This window comes from Saimiri boliviensis, chromosome 2 (assembly GCF_048565385.1).
Source record: "Saimiri boliviensis isolate mSaiBol1 chromosome 2, mSaiBol1.pri, whole genome shotgun sequence".
NCBI lineage: Eukaryota > Metazoa > Chordata > Mammalia > Primates > Cebidae > Saimiri > Saimiri boliviensis.
The window spans coordinates 66,621,426-66,643,545 of NC_133450.1; the positions used below are offsets into that span (position 1 = coordinate 66,621,426).

Genomic DNA, 22,120 nt, shown 5'->3' on the forward strand with positions numbered 1-22,120 from the left:
AATCTGGGAGCAGCGTGGCCAGAGAGCACTGACGCTGGCTTTCTTAGCACTAAAGGCTTGCCAACGTCCCTGCCATGTTGGCTGTTGCCAGCTTATCTTCTGTGGGATGCTCAGGGTAGATGAGGATTGTCAGACAGGCTGGAGGAAAACCGTAGGGGATTATGAGTCTCGGGTTAAAGTAAGGAGCCCCAGGAGCTGAAGAAATGTGTGACATTTGCCAACTCTTCCTTGCCCTCCACCTTGTTCAGCCCCAGCCCCACGGCATACCTTTCCGCCCTGTGCTGGTGCTGTGATCCCACTGTCCGTACCACGTGCAATCCCTTCCTGCACCATTCTGACCCCTCAATACATGACTGCAGTGGGGCAGCCTGGTCAGGACTGGTTCTTCTGCCCTCCATGCCCCCCTTCCCAGAGGAGGGACATGCTCCTGTCACACGTGGCCTGGCAGACATCCTCCCTCGTGTACCATAGACACAGGGCACTGTGAGGCTTGCCGGTCCATTTGGGAGGGAGAACAGATCTGGGCCATGACTGGATATCCAGGGCCTCTCTCCAAAGAACATCCTAGACTTTCACATGGGAGTCCGCTGTAATGGGGTGAGGGAATTCTGCGATGTGTGCTTGAACTGTTCTTAAATCCTGTGGTGCAGGCAGGAAGAGTCAAGGTGAGAAACTGCACATCCCTCTGAAGTCCCCTCCCTTTGAGGGGTCTCCACCATTGCATTCTTGGGTTTCAGCCTCCCAGTGCCCCTTTTGCTGGGGATCTGTAACTGATTACTTGATAGGTTAAAAACAGGTGAATTATTTTATTTTTAATGTGTTCTCCTCACTACCACCCCCAACACACACACGCACGCACACGCACACGCACACGCGCACACACACACACACACACACACACATTCCTTGGTTGCAGATGGGTTCTTAGAGCACCGCTGGACCTGTCTGGAAGTTAAAGGGAAATGGCGGCGTCACCCCTGGTTGTAGAGAAGAGCCATTGCCCCAGAGCTGTAGCATCTCCCAGCTGCAAAATTAGCATGATCTTAGAGATTTAGACTCCAAAGTCCTGTGGGGTTTTTTTGTATCACTGGAACGGAATACCTGAGGCTGGGTAATTTGTAAAGAAAAGAGGTTTATCTGGCTCATGGTTCTACAGGCTGTACAACTTCATGGCACCAGCAGCAGCTTCTGGTGGGGACCCGAGACTACTCCCACTCGTGTGAAAGGTGGAGGGGAGAAATCACAGACGAGAGGGGAAGCATGAGAAAGATGGTGGAAGGGAGGGGGCCGGGCTTTTTCTTAAAAAAACAACCGGCTCTCATGGGAATACACAGAGCAAGAACTCACTCGTGACCACAGGACAGCTCTGAGCTATTCATGAGGGACCCTCCCCTGTGAACCAAACACTTCCGATCAGGCCCCACCTCCAGTGCTGGGGATCAGACATCAGCATGAGCTTTAGAGAGGTCAAGCACATTAAACTGTAGCACATTAAACATCCCCTTCCAGATGTTTGAGAAGCAGCTTTCTAGTAAGGAAATCAAAAGGCAAAACCTTTTGTAACAAAGAGATCATCTCAGCAGACCAGTGGTTGGTGGCATAGTGGGACCGGGAGTGTGATTCAATATGGTAGAAGTCTACCCAGAAAGAACAAGGTGAGGTTTTGTTCTCAGACTACTTCCTGTACCTCTATAATGAGAGTCAGGTGTCAGGCCTGGGAACATCACTGGTTCTTTAGTTCCTTTTTAAATTCTTTTCGGCTAGTAGAAGACATACATCCCCAGGCAAAGTGAGCCGGTGTTCAGTCACCCTCCAGTTCTTCAGTGCTGGAGTGTTAGGGAGGAAGACAGTGGAGAGAGGGCACTCAGCTCGTGTGTGCCTTGAAGCACTGATGGCAGGTTCTGAGTGCTATTTATTCTCACTAACACACCTGCCAGTGTCACTCTGAGAGGGACTCTTTCCTTCTATAAAAGATTATTTGCACATTGACCAGCTGAAGACAGAGCTAATGAAGATGCCATGCACATGGACATATTCAGTTCTCAGCACTGAGAAGCACTGCCATGCCTGCTTGGAGCCAAGCACCCCCACAGCTGTGGGAAAGTTGGTGCAGGGCTTACCAGCAACCACAGACCCCTTTACTGGAGGAGGAAGTGGTTTCTGGCATGGGAACTGGTCAAGAGCTATCTTCCAGTAAGTGGAGAGAAGTGATGGTTGGGGAAAGCCATTCATTGGGGAAGATGACCTTATAGCATAGAGAGGGAGAAAAACCGACTCAAGAAAGATGCACTGGTGATCCCCCGCTGGCCGTGCCCAGGCCTTTATGCTCTGAGCCTCTCCCTGGGCCTTTGGCTCTGGTCTCAAGGGGCATCCTGGTCCCACCTCTGGCTTCTGGTCTTGGCACATCCTTTCTCTTGGACACCAGTGTGGCCAGGCTCTGAGGTGCTCAGGGCTGTCTTGAAAGTTTCCATTCCTGTTTCTGCCCTGTAGAAGTCTCACACCCGAGGCTGGCTCCAGTCCCCTCCTGGGCAGTGACCTCCAGCTGTAACACTGGATGAAGAAGCCAGGAGCAGGCAGGACGTTTTCAAAGCAAAGAATGCCAGAGTCTAGAGGGCTTTGGCATTAATCCCCCCTCCTCCCTCCCTGCAGGGTCAGAATCCCCTCCACAGCATCCCCGAATGTCCCCTCTGCACATGTGAGTTACAGCATCCCCAGAGAGGGGTGACCCAAGAGGCAGAAATCAGAGAATGCAGTAAGTAGAGATTCACAAGTGGGTGAGATGCAGAGGGGAGAAGAACTTGAGAGGAATCTGTAGCTTCTCACTCGTCTGTAGGAAGTTTTAAAATTTTTAAATAAACCATAAACTGAACCCAGGCAAGCCCAGCACAGTTTAACAAGCCAAACAGAACCAAATCAAAACCCCTCTGTCTTATTACCCATGGGACAGGATCATAACTTGTTCTGGGTCACTTGTCACCTTTGCCTTGGGCTTCAAGTCTAGAATTTTAGATTTTTTTTTTTTGTACTCTCAGTTTCCGTCCACACAGTTCTTTTGTTTTCTCCCAGGCTGCTGCTAGAAAGAGTTTGATCAACTGGTCAAAGATATTAAAGAAGTAAATGTTCATCGGTAGGAAAATTTAGAGCGCCAGATAAAAGAGGTGTCTGAGGTGGCAGTGTGTTTTCAAAGGGCTGGAGGCGATGCATTCACTTGCTTTGGAATCACAGATTCGGAAGCGTGACGGCAATGTGACGCAGACCTCGCTGCTGAGGCAAAAAGGGCATTAGAATTAAGGGACTCAGAAGACATCAAAGTTAAAGCATTTCTTGTTGCCCAGAGAAAACAGAAACATGGAAGTGTCTCCCTGGGGAGTATCGAGGTACTCCTTTCATTTCTCAAGCAGAGAAGCAGCAGGGACAGTGGTTGATTCAGATGAAGTGAGAGGCCCGAAGAGCTTCCAGCCAGGCCATCCTAACACCATGTTAGAATTGGGGCGCCCGAGCACGCCTGGCTAACTTTTTGTATTTTTAGTAAAGATGGGATTTCACCATGTTGGCTAGGCTGGTCTTGAACTCCCAACCTCAAGTGATCCACCTGCCTTGGCCTCCCAAAGTGCTGGGATTACAGGTGTGAGCCACCACACTCAGCCAAATAGTGTAATATTTGTATAGATTATTCATCCTTTCTCCTTACCTCCCCACTCCCCTTTCACCTACCAACTTAATTAGATTATCTTTCATTCCAACCAACAGCTGTTAGTTTCAGTTTGCTTAATCATTGCTTTGAGCTTGCCTCATGTCTTCAGAGCAACAAGAGTTTGGGGTACCCTTTTGATTCATTTTTTTGGAGAAGAAAGGCCCCTCTTGGTGTGCTCTGTCTCCAACTTCCATCCTAAAGATGATGCATAAAATCACAACTTGGTGTCGAACTTCGTGTGAGATTTTTGTTCCCCAAAATCCTGCCCATCAGAAGCTTATGCACCGGGCTCACTGGTGTCACTTCGTCTCCTGTTTCACTGTGACAAGAACCCCTAAGGTGTTTGCAGGTCATGTCCACAGAGAATCCTATCTCCTGTTTCCCACTTCATCCCTCTTGCTCACTGGGGCAACTTCTTTCTTGATAACCTTCAGCCAGAAGGGAAGTGGAAGAAATATTCATGGCAGATGACGTCAGTAGAGCTGACGGCACCCCGTGTTCTGCTGCCTTCAGGATCAGAGGCGGCTGTTATAGATATCTTGATTGATTGCAACAGAAGCCAAAGGGTATGGCTTTTTCTTACTGCAGTGATTTCAAAGCAACAAATGTAGATATCCTATCTGTCCTAACCGATGCCGAGGGATTTTACAAAAAGGAGGAAAAGAAAAACATCAGCAACAAAGTGAATTGTGTATCTGTTTAGTTTTGATTTGTTCTGTTTGAGATAGTTTGGTTTGAAGAGCTGCTTTTCTTGACCATAGCCCATGTATATGTGAACTTGGTGTGAGGTTTTTCAGCCTCAGCACTATTCAGCTTTTGGACTGGATCAGTCTTTGTGGTGGGGCCTGTCCTGTACATTGTGGAATGTTGAGCAGCCTCCCTGGTCTTGACCCATTAGATGCCAGCAGCACCCTCCAGCTCCCTCCCAGTCATGACAATCAAAAAACATTTTCAGACATTGCCACACATCCTTGGAGGAAGGAAGTACAAAATTTCCCGCAGTTGAAAGCACTGGCTTAGTATACAGGGTGTACGCAAACGTGGATCTACTCAGCGTTTCCCCATGACATGCACAGCTTACTTGGAGTTCTGTCTGTTTGCTTGCTTGTTTTCATCTGTCCTTATTCCTTTGGCCCTAAAAGTTATCCAAGCACAGTCCTCCCTTGGTATCCATGGGGGATTGATTCCAGGACCCCCTAAGATACCAAAATCTGAGGGTGTTCAAGTCCCTTATAGAAAATAGTGTAGTGTAGTGCTTGTATGTGATCTATGCCCATCCTCCTCTATACGCTAAATCATCTGTAGGTTGCTTATAATATGTCATACCATTTAAATACTATATAAATAATTGTTAGACTGCATCGTTTAGGGAATATGACAAGAAGAAAAGCCTGAACATGTTCGCATGGACACATGCAGCCATCATCTAACTACATAGTGTACATGTCAGCAACAGCGTAACATTTTCTGGAGTTATTTTTTCCTAATATTTTTGATCCTTTGCAGATGAAATCTGTGGATATGGAACCCACAGATACAGAACCATGGATATGGATATGGAAGGCTGACTGTATTTCTTCTCCATTTTGGGGGTTAATGAATGCTTTCAGTTGTATCGTTCTCATGCAGAGTTAGAGAAAATTGATAAAGATATTTCCAAGCGAAGAAGTTGAGTAAAGTTATGGAAGACCTGGGAGCACCTGTCTTCCTCTGGCTTCTTTGGCTAGCATCCTTGGTGTACTGCTACAGTCATTCCTCACCTTTCACACACTTCAGAATTCCCTGAGGGATTCTTACAAAGCTTGATGTCTGCTAGGGTGGGGCCTGATGTTTGGTTTTCTGGGGTTCCCATGGGATTTCAGTGCACATCTGGAGGCCTATGCCCTGAGGAGCATCCAATACTTCTCCCCCAAGCTGGGTGCTGGCCCGTGGGCAGCTGGCTTCACCCAGCAGCAGACTGGACAAGCCATCCATTCACTTGTTCACTATCCAGCACTCATGATGTTCCAGACACTGTTCTAGGTGCTAGGGAACACCCTAGTGTATGTATCTGAGCATGTACCCACGCTCTCTCGCCCAGGCTGGAGTGGAGTGGTGCCATCTTGGCTTACTGCAACCTCTGCCTCCTGGGTTCAAGTGATTCTTATGCTTCAGCCTCCCGAGTGGCTGGGACATCCAGCTAATTTTTGTATTTGTCATAGGGATGGGGTTTCACCAGGTTGTCCAGGCTGATCTTGAACTCCTGATCTCAAGCAATCTGCCACCTCGGCCTCCCAAAGTGCTGGGATTACAGGCGCAAGTCACCACGCCTAGCCTACCCATGTTCTTATATTTGATCATATCTGTCTGAGTGTGTGTCATCTATTATTTGGTATTTTCGTTTGTTTCTTGAAAAGAAGATGTCATGATACTATAAGACCCATCAGATGTGAGGGGGAGCAGGGAGAACTGGACAAACACATTAGCCCTGTAGAAAACCACGTGATTTCTGAGAAGGTAATGGTTATGATTCTTAGGCTTTTTCTATGGGAAGTGTTTCATTATCATCATTTTGTTAGGTCAGTCAGCTCAGAGGTGCTGAAGGCAGTGCTCACGTTTGTTACTGAGGCATGGGCCAAGGAGGAATTGTGTACATCAGGTGGATACTGCAGTGTGGATTGAATCAGGGGCTTCCTGCCGGCCTTGTATTCTTAGTTTGTTAAAGCAGATGGCCTCTCCAAGTCACTTCTCTTGGAAACTAAATCCCAGAGGAAGGGGAGTAAACATGGGTAGAAACCACACCAGGAACTCACAGAATACCCACACCAGGCTTGATAGATTGCTGTGAAATAGACCTGGCAGGGACCCATCAGGACAGGCCGTGGCTTTCTGGAGGCAATAGTGTATTCTCCCAACGTTACTAAGGCTGTTGGCTACCCCTAAGGTCTTTGGAGTAGATGCCCCATTTGGTAGGCATTCCTTGGAATCCATAGCTCTGGCAACCACAAGTCACACGGGGAGGAGTAAGTCAAGGGATATTACAGAGTGGGAACTATGTGGAAAGGGAGGAAAAATCAAACCAGCCCTTTCCAGGTCTGCAGCCACACACCCATCATGTTGAAATGAATGAACTCAGGCACATCACAATGAAAGTCAGCAGACCCAGGACTTAAGCCCAAGAATCCTCATGTCTAGTGCAGTGCTGTTCCTGTCCTGTGCACCGAGGAGGAGCCTCTTCCACAACCAAAGTACCATCTCAACAGTTTAAGAAACTGAGGCTCAACATTTTTCTTCACCCAAATAGCTAGACCGTTGGTTCTGGAAACTGTGTTACCTGTTTGTCTCCCTGCAGCATAATATAATTGCATGTGTACATTCAAGAGAAGAGAATTTGAAAACATCTTTAAGATGCGTGACCGTTTTCCAGTCTCGTACTGCAGAGAAGAGGCAATGTGATCAGACACCTGCATTAAAGATGAAAATTGAAATGGGCTGCTGGGAACCGGTCCAGAGGAGAAGGAACATTTGTTATTGAAGCATGGGCGAAGGAGGATTTTTTTTTAATATGGGATTTGAGATTGGCTCCGTTGGTCATAACTCTTTTAAGCAGCCATGACAGCATGCTTGGTGTGATACTGAATTAACCAGCAATAAATGATTTGGTTCCTGAATTAAGATGCTGAATTAGGTACTGATGGGAGGACCCTCCTCATCTCAAAATTAAAAGGGTGGCCCTTCTTATTCTCTTGTACCATTCTGTCTCATTTCATTCCCCTGAGATACAACATGAAGCACTCCTGCCAAGTGGGTCTTCACTCCTAGAAAGAGTTCCTACCCAAAATGCCTTTCTCTTTTCTTATGCTGATAAACTGGGTTAGACCATCTAGGGAAGATCCTGTAAAGCCAATCCACTGCTCCCCTCCTAGAGATCTTGTCCTGGGCTCTTTATCCTTCACAATCAGCTATGCCTCTGAAGCAGAAGCACGCATTACCCCCTAAACAGCTACCTGGTCCCCTGAAATACTTCCAGCCACAAAGCTCCAGTGTCTTCGGTCAAAGCATCTTTCCACAATAGCATGCCTTCATCAGAAAGTCCCTGTGCTGTCTAAAGAGGTAAACTGCCAGTAGTCTCTCCTGACCACAGAAAATTGAGACATTTCTATAGTGCCCCTGAGTGTGCTGATGAGAAGCAGCGCATTACTCAAGGTAGAGAGTGGGAGGGAGCCCCAGAGGGAGGCACAGGAGGGAGAGAGTGGAGCAGCACTATCCTCATCGGAAGGGGTAGGAGTGGGGTTTGGGTGAGGGAACGGGAGACGTGTGCAGAGGTAGTGCCCTTAGGGCCCCAGCATCTGTAGGTTGGAGTAGCGGGCTGAGCACAAGTTATATAATCAGCTCAAACACTTTCTTTCTGCCTTCTGGTAGTCTGCAATCTAAAGAAGAAGGGAATGCCTGTACAAACAGTGCAGTGTGTTTTTATGCACAAAAATCTCTCTGTAGAAAAGCTTTTGATGGCATATACTAATATAAAAGGCCGATGAAATATGTTAAGTTTTTGAGTTGCAGAAACTCTTTTCCATATAAAGCTATTTTTAAAAAAATAGATTTGTGTGCATGTGTGTGTGTGTGTGTGTGTGTTAGTATTTCAATGAATATATACATATATGCTTATTTTCACATAATTTCTGGACATATATACAAGAAACTGAGTTTGAAGGTAGGTCTGCAGGGAAGACAAATTAATCTGTCAAATTATATTTATCTAGTGTTTTGTGTTTTTTTTTTTAAAGTGAGCACACATTACTTTCATGATTTTTAAAAAGAGGGAAAAACGAGTATTTTAATAATAGATAAGCGTAAGCATTATGGGCATCTCTTGTCTTTGGAGAGGAGGGACAGGAAGTTGTTGGCTCTGAAGACAGAAGCACTCACAGGGTGTCAGGGTGTGACAAGGAGAAAGGCGTATGAGATGTTCTAGCAGAGAGTACAGGACAGTTCTCCACAGAAGAATGTCAGGCTCATTAGGCTGCATGGTGTTCACCCCAGGAGCCAGAAAGGGTTCTTCTGGCATTGATCTACACAGTGCTAGGTCTTGCTTATTCCTTGCTGGATAAGGAAAGAGGTCTGAGTGATGTACTTCTGTTTTCGTTTACCTGTAAACCTAGATATTGAACTAAGAAAGTGTTATATCTAGTACCTCACAAACGAAAACAAAAAAGATGATACTTGGGAAATCTTTGCAATTTTAAGGTAGGCTAAGATTTCTTAGGACACAAAAGACACTAAGCTATAAAAGAACAAAGTGATAAACTAGACTAAATAAAAATGAAAGACTTCTGCTTATTAAAAGACATTCCTAAGAAACCGAAAGGTAAACCATGAACTAAGAAAAAACATGTATCTCACAGAGAACTTATATTCAGAATATTTTTTAAAATCTTACAACTGAATAATATGAGTTGTAATAATAATAACCTAATTAAAAATGGGTAAAAGACTTTAACAGACTTTTCATGTAAGATACATGAATGGTCGTTAAGCACATGAAAAGATTCTCAAGGTTATTTGTCGTTAGGAAAATACATATGAAAACAACAGTGAAATATCACTCCATATCCCCTAGACGGCTAATGTTTTTAAAGATTGACAATTTTGAGTACTGTACTGGCAAAAAAAAAAAATATGGAGCAACTGGAACTCTCCTACGTGGTACGCCCTCTTTGGGAAACAATGTGGCAGTTCTCTATAAGCCAAACGTACATTTACCGGCAATTTTCCCAGAGAAATGAAAACAATTTTCCAAGAGGTATAAAAGTTCACAGCAGCTTTTTCATGATATCCAAAAGTGGAAACAATCCAGTTGTCAACCTACTGGTGAATGGATTGTGGTATATCCATTCAGTGACTACTCTTCAGTGATAGCTATAAGGAATGAACTACTGATACCACATCTTTGATGAATAACAGAAGGCAAACCAGTGATTGTCCAGACCGGGGATAGATATGTCTGCAAAGGGGTGCAAGTAAACTTTGGGGTGATAGAAATCTGTATCTTGGCTGTGCTCTTTATCTTGGTTATGGTGGTAATGGTGGTGTCAGAACTTATAAAACTCTGCACTGAAAATGGGCACAGGTTCTTGTATCTGAATCATTCCTCAGTAAAGTTGATTTTTGAAAGGATGGCACTCACTGTATCCCCCTGGGGAAGGGCTGGCACTGTAGTATGCCAGTGTGCATAAACACATAATTACATTTTACATTTTCTCCCACCATTTGTAGTTCTTGTGTTTGCTGGTTTGCTTGCCAAGATATTAAGAGAGGAGAATCCCAAGCCTTGCTCTGTGTTCCATTCTGCTCCTAGGGCTACTTATTCAGGAACTGATCCTTTGAGAAGGGAAAGCGGAGCTGTAGGAATGCATTACAAATGAGATCACGTGAAGGCTGGGTGTTGCACCTGCCCTGAATGCCTGGAGACCAGCACGAGTTCCATGAGCACATCAGAATTTTTATCTGTGGAGGCGTCAAGCATGGCACATCTGGTTAGAAGGAAAGATGGGGGACGTGTCCCTCAGCACGCTGCTTTTATTTTTCAGAGTTCATGTGTCTTATTTAGCTTGGCTGGGTGGGGGTGGGGGTCACAGGTGGATGCCCTGCAGATCCAGAGCACTGCCCCAAGCTGTGCCTTAGGAATGCCCCACTTAGATGCTCCCACGTGTGTGATTATTGATGGAATACCTTTTCTTTGATGTTTTCTTTCTCTCTTTCTCTTTCTTTTACTATGTTATCTTTGCATTTGTAGCCCTCTACAGTTTCCTTTAATGTGTTTTTGAAGAATACGGAAATACTTTAATTTTCTGGCCATATAGGTAGAAAAAGACTCCAGACTTCCTCCCTGTGTTTCCTCTTGTTCTGAGCCCAGCAAACCTCTTGGCCACTCAGAAAAACTCTGGGTATGAGTCACCCGTGGAGGTGGGGACCCTGTAGCCAGGCCAACCACGGTCACCTACAGCACTTAGGTTCTCGGAAATGGCAAAGAGCCGAGTTGGCAGGGAAAAAGTCGTGTGTTTTCTTGGCTGCCCCATGAGAAAGGAAAAGGCCCTTTCTAAAAGGAGGAGCAAGAGGGAAAGGCCTGAGTCCTTGACAGCCCCCCTCAGGAACTGTGTGTCTCTCGTGACTTGTGAGAAGGCAGCGGGAATGCTGGGGCTGTGAGTGCTGCTTCTGGGCAACAGGTCCTGTGGGGGCCCAAGGGACCAGGGGCGGTGGGAGCCACAGGGGCAGTGGGGAGAACTTTTAGTTTTTTAGTTGAATGATCTTATATACAAATGTATATAATCATTCAACTAATCAATCAACTTATATATAAACTATTATATAATTGTATACATATTATATTAACTATTATATATTATATATAAACTATACAGTTTATAATATATAGTATAAACTATTATATACAACTATTATAGACTAATATTTTATATATAGTTTATTATTACATAGTATATATAAACTATGCTATTATATATAATATATATTATGTTTTATAATGTATATTGTGTTAATGATTATGTGTAATAGTATACATAGTTTAATAGTTAATAGTAAATAGTTAATATGTATACTATTATATAAAATGGTTAATATATTTCTTAAGATATAATATTAATACACATACTATAATGTGAATTATAATTATTATATTAATATATAATATAAATATCAGTGGGGAGTTGTGATTGTTTTAGGAATTTCACCCCTAGAGTTGCCAAATATATAAACTATGTATATTATTATGTATAATAGCTAATATGTATTATTTGATGATTAATGATATTAGTTAATATATCATGTATAAACTTTACATACATAATATATATACTAATTTCAGTGGGAAATGGTGACTGTTTTAGGAATTTCACTCCTGGAGTTGCTAAATAAGTGAATTTACTTGTTTCTCATATAATGTACTTATTAAATAAACTTTTAGTCCATTATGGAGTGTAAGTAACAGGCATCCTGCAGGCAAAATTTAAAAAAAAATTCTTCAGAGTCAAGTTCTTTTCCTTTTTTTTTTTTTTTTTTTTTTTTTGAGACCCTGTCTTCTGGAACCAGCATTGCCCATATCATTAATCGCTCGTGGACCTCTTTTGACCACATCGTATCACTTCCTTGGAATTAAACCACACATATAAAGTATAAAAAATGTACTTTTTTTAACATTAAAAATGTAATTTTCTAGCATAATACCCAAAATAAAGTGCCATGGAGCCATTAGTAGTAAATTGAATATTTTGGTATGTAATTTGTACAAAAACCAACAAGTGTGAGCCCCTTCTCCCCCATCATTAGTCATTGGGTTTAGCGGACACAGAGGCAGTAATCTGCAAGGGAAGGCATTTTGATGTCGAATTCAATTGCACACTTCATTTATTTGGACAGGGCACAGGCGGCAGCTTCTGTCACACGGCATCATCGCACTATTAGTGAATTTCGCCCCAGGGCAGCTGGGACGCTGGGCTGGGGCAGATGTTCTTTTCAGCCTATTCAGTGACCATTCTTGGGGGTTGTTTACTGTTGCCATGGTGACCTTCATTTCCATAGCAGCAGAGCTGCTGTTTCTCAGAGGAAAATGAATTTAGTTATAAAAGGATAATATTTTTCTCTGTCTCTGTATAACCTGCCATCTGTCAACCGGTGGATCAGTAAGGATTCAGAAACCTGTTAAGAATTATGGCAATGAAGTGATGAGTTGTTTTTTTTTTTTTACACACATTAAAAGCAATAATAGAAGTAGAAGCAAACATTGTACCCTCAACATCATAATTTTTTCTTTATATTTTAAGTGCTATTTTTTAATGCCTTCACCACCTCCACACCGCTGTTACAAACACATAACCTCGTGAAACACAATGTACACTCTGCTGACAAATGGAAATGACCAAATGTCTTGTTTGTATCTCACTAGATGCAGGTGTATTTAATGCTTTCTTGATGCTGTGAGCTTTCCCCAGTTCATTAAAGATTCCTATGGCTGAACTTCTTATTGTCACTGACTCTCCTGCTCCTCATTCCAGGGTAAAAGCTGTGGGGGTGCCTAGATCAGCAGTTTATCAGGAACATACAGTGCAAATTACAAAATTAACAAAACGAGAAGAGACTATGCCTGTGTGATGAAAAATTTGCTAACATGATCCTTAAATCTCATTCTAGAATACCTGTCCTTCTTCTCAAACCCCACTGGGAAGAAAGTCACCTTTGGGATAGCTCATCTAGTTCCTGGATATTTTTTTTTTCTCTGTCGCATTCATAAACTGTAACTTGCAGGGGGAAAAACACACACACACACACCGGCCCCGTTGTAAATAATGTTATTTATTGGTTGATTTTTCCAGATCCTGACATTGATGCTGCCAGTGCCATGATGCTTTTGAATACTCCCCCTGAGATACAAGCAGGTTGTGAGTAGATATTTCTATAGCCTACAGCACCATAGTTTGTGAATTTAACCTTCTTATTTATATACCAGGTCATAGGAAGAACTAATGCTAAAGTAGAACTTCCCTTATAGAGTCACTTTAAAAGCTACATACGTGCATGATTACATGCATATGCATATAAATATATAGCCATGCATATGTATGAATGAATGCATAGGTGTGTTTCCAAGATGAGAAAGTTCTCATAGAATTTCAGGGCTTAAGACTTGGGGAAAGGGAAACAGATCCTTTAATGAGTCCCAGTGGAGAGGCCTTCCTTGCTCCTGCAGGAATTGCTCCTGTGAATTTGTAGTTTCTGCTTGGGGCCAGCTTAACCGTAATGGACCTGGGCAGGACCTATTTTTAGAAACTTTTTTCTTTTCTGGGACCTCATCACCAGGCTGCCATTTTGGAAAAGAGTCTAGTGAAATAGGCCTGCTAGTGCCTGGAATATCTTTGAAATGAAACCACACTACCTGCTTGGACCATTTCCACCCAGCCTCCCAGGCTGCCCCAGATAGCAGGGCAGGGCTGTTTAGCTCAGTAGGACTGCCACCCTCACCTTCTGTTGGCCTTGAGCAATGTCAGCTTTGAGACAACTCTTCCTCACTGGGACTTCTCTTTTCACCACCTGAGGTTTTTTCCCATCTCTGGAGCTAGTCTACCATGGTTTTAGAAAGATCTCTTCCCAAGGGATGAAGAATGACTTCTAACAAAGAGATCTGTCCCTTCCTCCTCCCAACTCGAGGTCAGTACCCTGTTGAACACACAGACAGCTGACTTCCCAGGGTCTGCTCAGCTTGTTGTCAGGACATTGCTGCATTATAGCCTCTTACTGATGAAACACAGTAGTGTGGAAATGGTGGCATGAAGCAGCAGATGCCACTACAACACCACTGCTTAGGAGCTGGCACCCACCCGTCTCCTTCTTATGGCTAGGCCTTCAGCTCATTTTGGGTTCTGCCCCTCTGAGGGCTGCACGGCCTGCTGAGCAGTGGGAAGTCCCTGCCTTTGGAGTGGATGGTATTTCCCACAGGAAAGTTTCCATCCTCAGACCCACACAGGTGCCATTTGTTAGTAGTGGCCTGTGTGACGTTCAAGACCATCCTTCATAGACCCCTGCTTGTCCCAGCCTTCCTGACAGCTTTAGGATATTTGACTGCAAACTCTCTTATTTATTCCTATTTTAAAAGACCCAAGAAATTCAGCTGAACATTCTCAGGGAGACTTGTTCCTCTGCCTGGAGCTGCCATTACCTGTTCCGAACGGTCTAAACTTCTGATTCTGTCTTTCTAAACTCAGGCCTCCAGCAACTGGAATGTCGGCCTGCCTACCGCTCTGACATGCAAACACCCCTGCTAAGCACATGTGTCTCTGGCCTAGCTCTGTAACTAGCAGTCAACCTGGAGTGTGTTTTTTAAATGATGTTTTATATTTCAGAGAAATATGTATGTTTTTTTAAAAATTTTTAAATAAACTTCCATTCTTAGATGGCATTGCAGGAAAAGTACAGACCAGATTGTAATCAAGTTCCAGGCTGCAAAGATTTCTAAAATTAAGTTGCATAACTCAACCCAGTGGAAACATACTGATTTCATCAGAGCCATGTAAGATTCGAGCACCTTCCTTTGCACCCAGCCAACTACCCGGTGATCATTAGTTTAGCAAAAATACTTCCAACTGGTTGCTGAAGTTGACAGGGAAAATGGCATTATGGCCTTCCGCTGGAAGAGGCTACGTGGGGCCAGCTTAGCCATAATGGACCTGAGCAGGACCCATTTTTAGAAATTTCTTTCTCTTCTGGGACCTCATCACCAGGCTGCCATTTTGGAGAATGGTCTGGTGATGCAGGCCTGCTGGAGCATGGAATATCTTTGAAATGAAACCAAGCCAGGCATGGGGACTGATTGATCATTGACAGATCCTCAGCAGCTTCCATAAACGTCCATGATTGCTGGATTCTTGACCATAGGTAGGAAAGGAAAAGGCTTCTCCTGATGAGTAGACAAGTGAGTTGTTTTCGGTGTTCGCCTCCCCTCTCCATCTCTGTAACACTCAAATTGTAAGTACTTCTTTTTCCAGGGTAGCCATAGTCCTATTTACATTGAAATGCTGAATTTGAGTTTTACAAGCTCAGTGTTCATGTTTTGAAGCTGTAGGTTCATTTTTAGAAGGCTTTTTTTTAGAAGGCTATTATCACTCTGTGAGAAATCCAGCCACAGCCTTCATGAAAGCCCCAGGCCAAGAACGGGGCGCCAAGACAGAGGCGGGAAACAACCGGGGTGCCTACAAAGGTCACGGAAGGAGCCGCTCATGGACAGAGTAACAGAGAAGTAAATGGGAAGACTGGGCAGAGGGTAGGGACACCACCTTTGCAGTCACCATCCCATCTTCCCACCAGCTCTGGTTCAATCCCCTGGAGGTCAAGGGCGAGCATGGTCAAGGGGCAGATTGTAAAGACCCCAAGGATTGGAGCAGTACCTTAGCAAGGGAGTGAAGAGGCATGGAGTGTCTTCTCTGCACTTGGGAAGCCAGCTGGCCGATCCTCCTAATAAACCCAGCCAGAGGACTGTATCTGCAGCTTGCAGTTAGCTCTTTCTGGCTTCACCCTTTCTCCATGTCCCTAGCCTCCACCACCTCTCTTTTCATTTTACCTTGCAAACATTATTTGCCTTGGGATTTGAGGCAGTCCTTTGCCTTCTTAAGGGAGAAGCATCATGGACAGAATGATTAGGCTGTCATCCCCTGCTCTGCTGGCATTGCCCAAGGCCTGAAAAAAGTGAGAGGCGATTCCTGTGCAAAAATGGTTAAAGGCAACAGCCCGCCAGCCACGGTGATGGTGTGTGGGTGGCCTGCGAGGGGTGTTTGTGGGCCTGTGTCCCATGTGGATCTATCCCAGGTCTTCTCTAGGTGGAGGGGTTCTGCCACTGCCCACGAGTAGGGAGCGTGGCTGCCGAGAGCGACACGTTTCCTGTCTGTGCAGAGCCTGCCTGTATTCCCCCGTGGGCTGCTGCTGTGGCTGGGCTCTGTTTATAGAGCATCCTCCTGCTATTTATAGTCCCTTGTTTTCACCTCTCGGGCCACTAGATGCCCCTGCTTGCATGGGGGCCACCAACCTAGTCTCTCTGCTGCTATCCGCTCTCGGCAGATAGAGGCTGGCCTGGATGGCTGGAAGGCTTTTCCTTTGTCCTTGCCCTTCATAGCCACTCCAGGTCACCAGATGGCAGCCACTTAGATCTTTTCTCTTCCTCCTACCCTTGCTCAGCATCTGTAAAGCTAGCTCAAGGCCAGCAGACTGGCCACAGTCCAGGGTCTGAAGCTGAGTAGGTTGCACAAAGGAAATGGCTCAGATGCTGGTGAGAGCCCCAGGAAAAGCAAGCCTCTTTATCACTGGAGGGTCCGTGTTGCCCCAGGCTTGCCCAGCACGCCATGTCTTGCTTGGGCTGGAGTCCCTGTGGGTCCCTCCACCTCTCATTTCAGTTGAATGCTTCACTTGCAGTGCGGTGGCAGTGTGCACCTAGTAAAAACCTCAGGCTCCAACATCATGTCCCCCTGGCAGCATCCGCTGTGCGTCTGACATTAGCCTCTTTAGACTTTGCCCGTTTGTAGCACAGGAAACATTCTTCAAGGAGAGCCACCACGTCTCACGAGTTCTATAGGATGCGATTTCCAGAACAGTGTGGGGCACGGCTGGCTCATTACCTCCTGGACTTTGGATTAGGCACCAGTCAAATCCACCCGCCCACCCACCGCATCCTCCCCACACAGACACAAAAAAATGGCGGTGGAGACGAATTCCAGCTTCTAGTATCTCCTTAAGTACCTGCTTTGCAGTTCCCCTTTGACAAGCCCTGTGAGTCAGCTTTAACCCCAATGGAGGGCTTGTTATTAAGTCAGGAGAAGCCAGATCACCATTACTCATCTTCAAAGGCTTATGTAATCCCTGGTTGGAAGGTTCCCTGAGACAAACTCTAGATAATAAACACAATAACGAAATGGAACGAGGGACAGGGAGGATCGGAGGCAGGCATTCCTCCCCCTGCCTGGGACTGGGATATATGTCAGACACCCCGGGCACAGCAGAACGAACACAGCCCGGAAATAGGCTGTGTCCTCCTGTGCCAGCCCCTCCCCAGCGTGCCTCCGAGTAAGCAGGTGGAATGGCCGACTTGAGGAAAGGGAAGGCTTAGGGAACCACCTGCTGCTCAGCTTATGGCCTCTGAGAGAGTTAGCCAGGGCTGCCCTCGGCAGGAGCTCAGAGGTTAATTTTAGAAGTTGGGAAAAACCAAGGAAGCTAAGCCTCCGTAGGGGAGCCGGGGAAGTGCTGAGGGGCGATGTAGCGCGGAGAGTTTGTCTTGGACCTTAGACGTTTTTTTTTTAAGATTCTCAGGATTGCGTTACCCCATTTACATCACGGTATCTACCGCGAGCGGTGCCGCTCTGTTTGCCTCTCTTCTTATGTGTGAAGGTTGCCTTCTTGCTAGTTGAAACCAGAAAGCTTAGAGCCCCTCTCTAATGGCAGAGAACGTGGCTGATGGCAAGTGTGGAGAAGTCTGCCGCTGATATCCCTGCATCCTGAGAGCCTCAGAGGTGGACATTCTCTGCTCTAAAAGATGAATATGTAACTGGCCTAACCTACAAGGATGATGCTGGAGGCCTGGGGCTTATCTGGAGAGAGCCACAAATCCAAGGGAGAAGTTGACTTTGAACGTCCAGCCCTTTTGATGTCTTACGTAGCTGGAGGCCAGTGCATTTCAGTACATCAGGTGCAGCAGATGGGCTGCAAAGGTTTCGGTCTTTCTGTGTCGTGATACGCTTTGAGGGAAACAGAGAGTAAAAGGAAGGGAAGGAGGAGATGTGCTGGTAGAGAAAGGGCTGAAGAATGGACTCGCGTTCCCACCGAGCTTCCTAATGCAGAGTAGTGAACTGGGGACCTCAGAATGCCTTTCTCCAACACAGCCATTTTGGACTGGCTGTGACTTGTTCTTCAGAAGCCACGTTCCTGACCCGTGGGAATGGGGTCTGAAAGGAGAAAAGACAGGGGTACAGTTAAGTGTCACAGCTGGCTTCTGGCAGCTGGTGAGCAAATACGAACACATCCGCCGTCTCTCCATGGAGAACACTGCCAATGATGAGGATGGAGAGGTGCCAGGGTTGGCAGAGGCAGCATTTAGTTGCAGCTCATTTGAGAAGGAGCTGCAGGATTCAGAGGTAGAGCTGAGTCTACGTGCCAGAAGTCTGTGAGGTTCAGGAAACAGCTCAGGGAAAGCCTGTTAATGCTGCAAGATAGCTTTGTCCATCACATTCTCTTTGAAGTGAACACAGTTCATTAATCAGGAAGATGTTTTAATAGGTAAATGCAGAGTTAGGAATAACTACAAAAAGCATAATGGGCTGAAAGTGTTTCCCCATGTCCTGACCCCATTCAGCCCTGTGCCTTGTAGATTATTAGTAAGAGGATGCCGGAGAGGTGGCGTGGGGCGGCGGAAGGATGACGATGACGAAGATGATGATGAGCTTACATAACGGGTCAGCCACTGAGCTAAGCAATTGACGTAGCTTATCTTATTTCATCCTCAAAGCAATCTTACAAGGTATGTTTAAGCCTGCTTCACCAGTGAGGAAATGGAGGCACAGGAAGGTGAAGGCACTAGGCCAAGGCCCCAGAGCCAGTGACCAGGCAAGGCTGGACTGAAGCTGTGTTGCTCAGAGCTCACACTCCTGACCGCTACGATATACCTCTTCCCCGAGCGTTCCGTGAGACAAGGAGCATCCAAAGCACATGGTCTCCGGTAGGAACTTGGTGAGGACTGGCTTCCTCTCCTAGTATTCCTCTATGCCGGGCATACCCCTGGTTCTTACAGGTTCTGAGCATTTGGGCAGAGGACTCTGTCATGCCACACTGTCCCCAAAAGTGCATTTCTTCCTTGATTGGCAGATGACTTGACGGCCCTGCCAGGGTTAAGAAGAACATGGGCTCCATAACTTGCATTTGCTCTGTTCCCATTCCAGGGCTTCCATCATCTTTGTCCAACTTTATGTGTCTCGGGTGTTTTTGCTGCAAGGGTGGCTCTGATAGGATACGCTATGCACAAAGGGAACAGACCCGTCATAGCACCAGCTGTTGCTGTTCCAGCAACTCTGTCACCAGGAAGATGGCTACGTTCTTCCAGCCCGGTCTGGCTTCTGTCTCATTCTGTTTCTTACGGGTTTAAGCTCATCTGAAATGGAGAAAGCATGGGCTGGGCCGCCTCAGGATTCCTCTCTGGATGTCGGTCACATCGATGATGACGATACTGATAACTAACATGCATTTTCCAAATACTTGTGCCTTCATTAACTCAGTGAAGCCTCCAGAGACCCTGGGTAAATACTTATGGAGTTTAAGTAGCTTGCTCAGGGGACACGGTCAGTAATTGACAGAGATGGGATATAGACCTGGATTGGTTTCCAGAGCCTGGCTGTCAGCTGCTGCAGCGCAGGGCACTGCTCTGCTCAAAGCCCCTTAATGGCTTTCCCAATACCCATGGGATAAAGCCCAAACACATCTCATTTCTGCTGGGATTGTATGCTGTAGCAAAGCAACCTTTTAGTTCCTTGAGCACATCGTGCATTGTTAAAAAATCCCGGCTGGGCGTGGTGGCACACACCTATAATCCCAGCTACTGGGGAGGCTGAGGCAGGAAAATTGCTTGAACTGGGAACGGGGAGATGGAGGCCGGGTTCGTGCCACTGTACTCCAGCGTGGGCTACGGAGCAAGACTCTGTCTCGGGGGAAAAAAAAATATCTTCGTAGGCCCCCTGTCCTAGCACTTACCATAGTGTTTTCATTGCCTCCTCTCCGTCTCTCTCTCTGTCTGTCTTGCTCCCTCTCTCTCTCTCCCCACTTCCCTCTTGCCGGTAGTTACCTTATATCCCCATCATCTAATACATAGAAAAGTACTTGGTAAACGTTTTTGTGTCTGTATATGGGACTGTAATAATTTTTACTGACAAGAATTACAACTGTATTAGAGATTTTAAATATTTATTTATCAGCCTGGTTCATTATATCAGACTAAGTTGCTGCTCTACGTGAGATCCTTAGTCACAAATATGTTAGATCAGAATTCTGCTTAACCTGTGGCTATCTGACCATTTCTAGGAGACTGCCGTACACCGAAATCATGGAAGCCCTCTCCCACAATCCCCAAAACAGGCACAAAAAATAAAAAAAGTGCCTATCGTTTTAGGCAACATACATACATTTCATCCAAAGCATGTTTCTACCAATGTTTTGCTGTCTTCTACATATGTCTGTCCTTGAGAATTACTGCTATTTTTCCTCCTCTGTTTTCTTCTGGAAGTTTTATAATTTTAGTTCCAACTTTGAGGTTTATGATACGTTTCTAATTTTTACATGTGGCATGAGATGTAAGGCTCAAGGTTCATTTTTTCCTCCAAACAGATCTCTGGTTGTTCTAACACTCGCTTCTCCCTCTTTGCATTGTCTTGGTACCCTTGTCAAAAATCAGGTGGCCACATATGTGTGAGTCTATTTCCGAATTCTGTTCTGTTCCATTGGTCTGTATGTCTAGACTTAACGCCAGTACCACAGTATCTTGGTTCCTGTAACTTTATAGGAAGTCTTGAAATCAGATAAGATAAATTAGGTAATACAAACTTTAGACATTCTTCCTTATAGAGAATTCATCAACTGTGTAAGACATCATAATTCGCTGCATACCACATTATAACTGTTCCATGATTTAAAGACACTGCCTCAGATAAGGTGGTCTGTTAGTAGAAATCGGGCCAATCATCAGGAATGGCAAGAGTTACTGATCTAGGTCTGCCTGCTCTCACAGTTAATTAGGGTAAGTAACGGGGGAGATTATGGAACACTGGACGGTAATCGTAGAACCGACTTAGACGAGAGTTTCCATTCTGTCACCCATCCCACCGTTTGTAAGACCTAGAAACAAAGGCCTTACACAAAGCGGGAAAATAAATGGCAAAAATTCTAAGTAAGAGGTGCAGAATACCCAAGGAATTGGCAGGCTGTAAAATTACCCCATATTCCAGAGTGGACGTTCGTCCTACGTGCTGTTCGATTAAAATTTGAAAACATGTTCTTAGACACCTAAAAATTACGTAAGTAAAAAGTATGTATGACAATGTGTTTTATGAAAAGCATTTACTCTACCTATATAATACTGGCTTTCACACCTAGTGTCCAAAGTGGTTTTCGTTTTTGAATGCATAATTTTCTAGAGGCTTTTCGGTGGTCTTTGTTTGAAAAAGCGCTGTTTATCCACCTTGCTGCTATCTGAGACTGTGCCAGGGAATACATGGGCACAGCCAGGGCTCTGGGGAGTCTTGAACCCATGATGGCAGACAGGGTCTTGGGAGAACAGCGTTCAGAGAGGGAAACAGAGATCCAGAGACTTGCACAGAGTCATGCAAGGAGAACTCAGATTAAAGCTCGCCCGTGTTCTCAGTGGCGCTTTCCTGGACCCTCAGACGCAGGGAGGATTTTTGGTAGATGTAGCAGAAGACAGCATAGTAGCTTGAACCAAATGAAACTGCTGTTTGGGAGGTCAGAAAAGGTTACATCAGGGATTCCCTGTGGTTCTCCTCTTAGGTAACCCTCAGACAGAATTAGATTGGTGTAGAGATCCTTGGAGTTTGTATGGAGAATGGACAAGATCTCATAGTCTCTGGTGAAAGCAGGGGCTGAGGGTTGCTTGGGGGATGCGTGTGTTTAGGAGAAGGTGGAATGAGGAGAGATTTTTCAGGAGATTTGCTTGAGAGGGATACCCTGGGGAGAGGCCTTTTCTCAGGCCACGAAAATCCCCTTGGGGATGCACTGTGTGGTGCATGCTGAGATGCCAAGTAGCTTGTAAAATAGGCTTTTGTAAGAGACAGCTTGGTCATATTTTCCCCTTGTTGGATTAAGGACAAACGGGAAGGTGTTCTCAGCTTCTGACCACGT

The 22,120-nt window shown here is 45.3% G+C and overlaps 1 protein-coding gene across 16 annotated transcripts in view; it reads left to right on the forward strand.

The window, feature by feature from the left end:
* Window positions 1-22,120, forward strand: part of FOXN3 (forkhead box N3) — a 470,182-nt gene that overhangs the window by 426,255 nt on the left and 21,807 nt on the right. For 14 of the 16 annotated variants that reach the window (XM_074393488.1, XM_074393486.1, XM_074393483.1 and 11 more), the window contains one exon: window positions 13,063-13,128. The exons of 1 other annotated variant lie outside the window; for it this stretch is intronic. In XM_074393488.1, coding sequence (XP_074249589.1) covers window positions 13,063-13,128 — 66 coding nt within the window. The remainder of the gene's footprint in view (window positions 1-13,062; window positions 13,129-22,120) is intronic. One more of the 16 variants, XM_039469467.2, reaches the window with a different exon arrangement.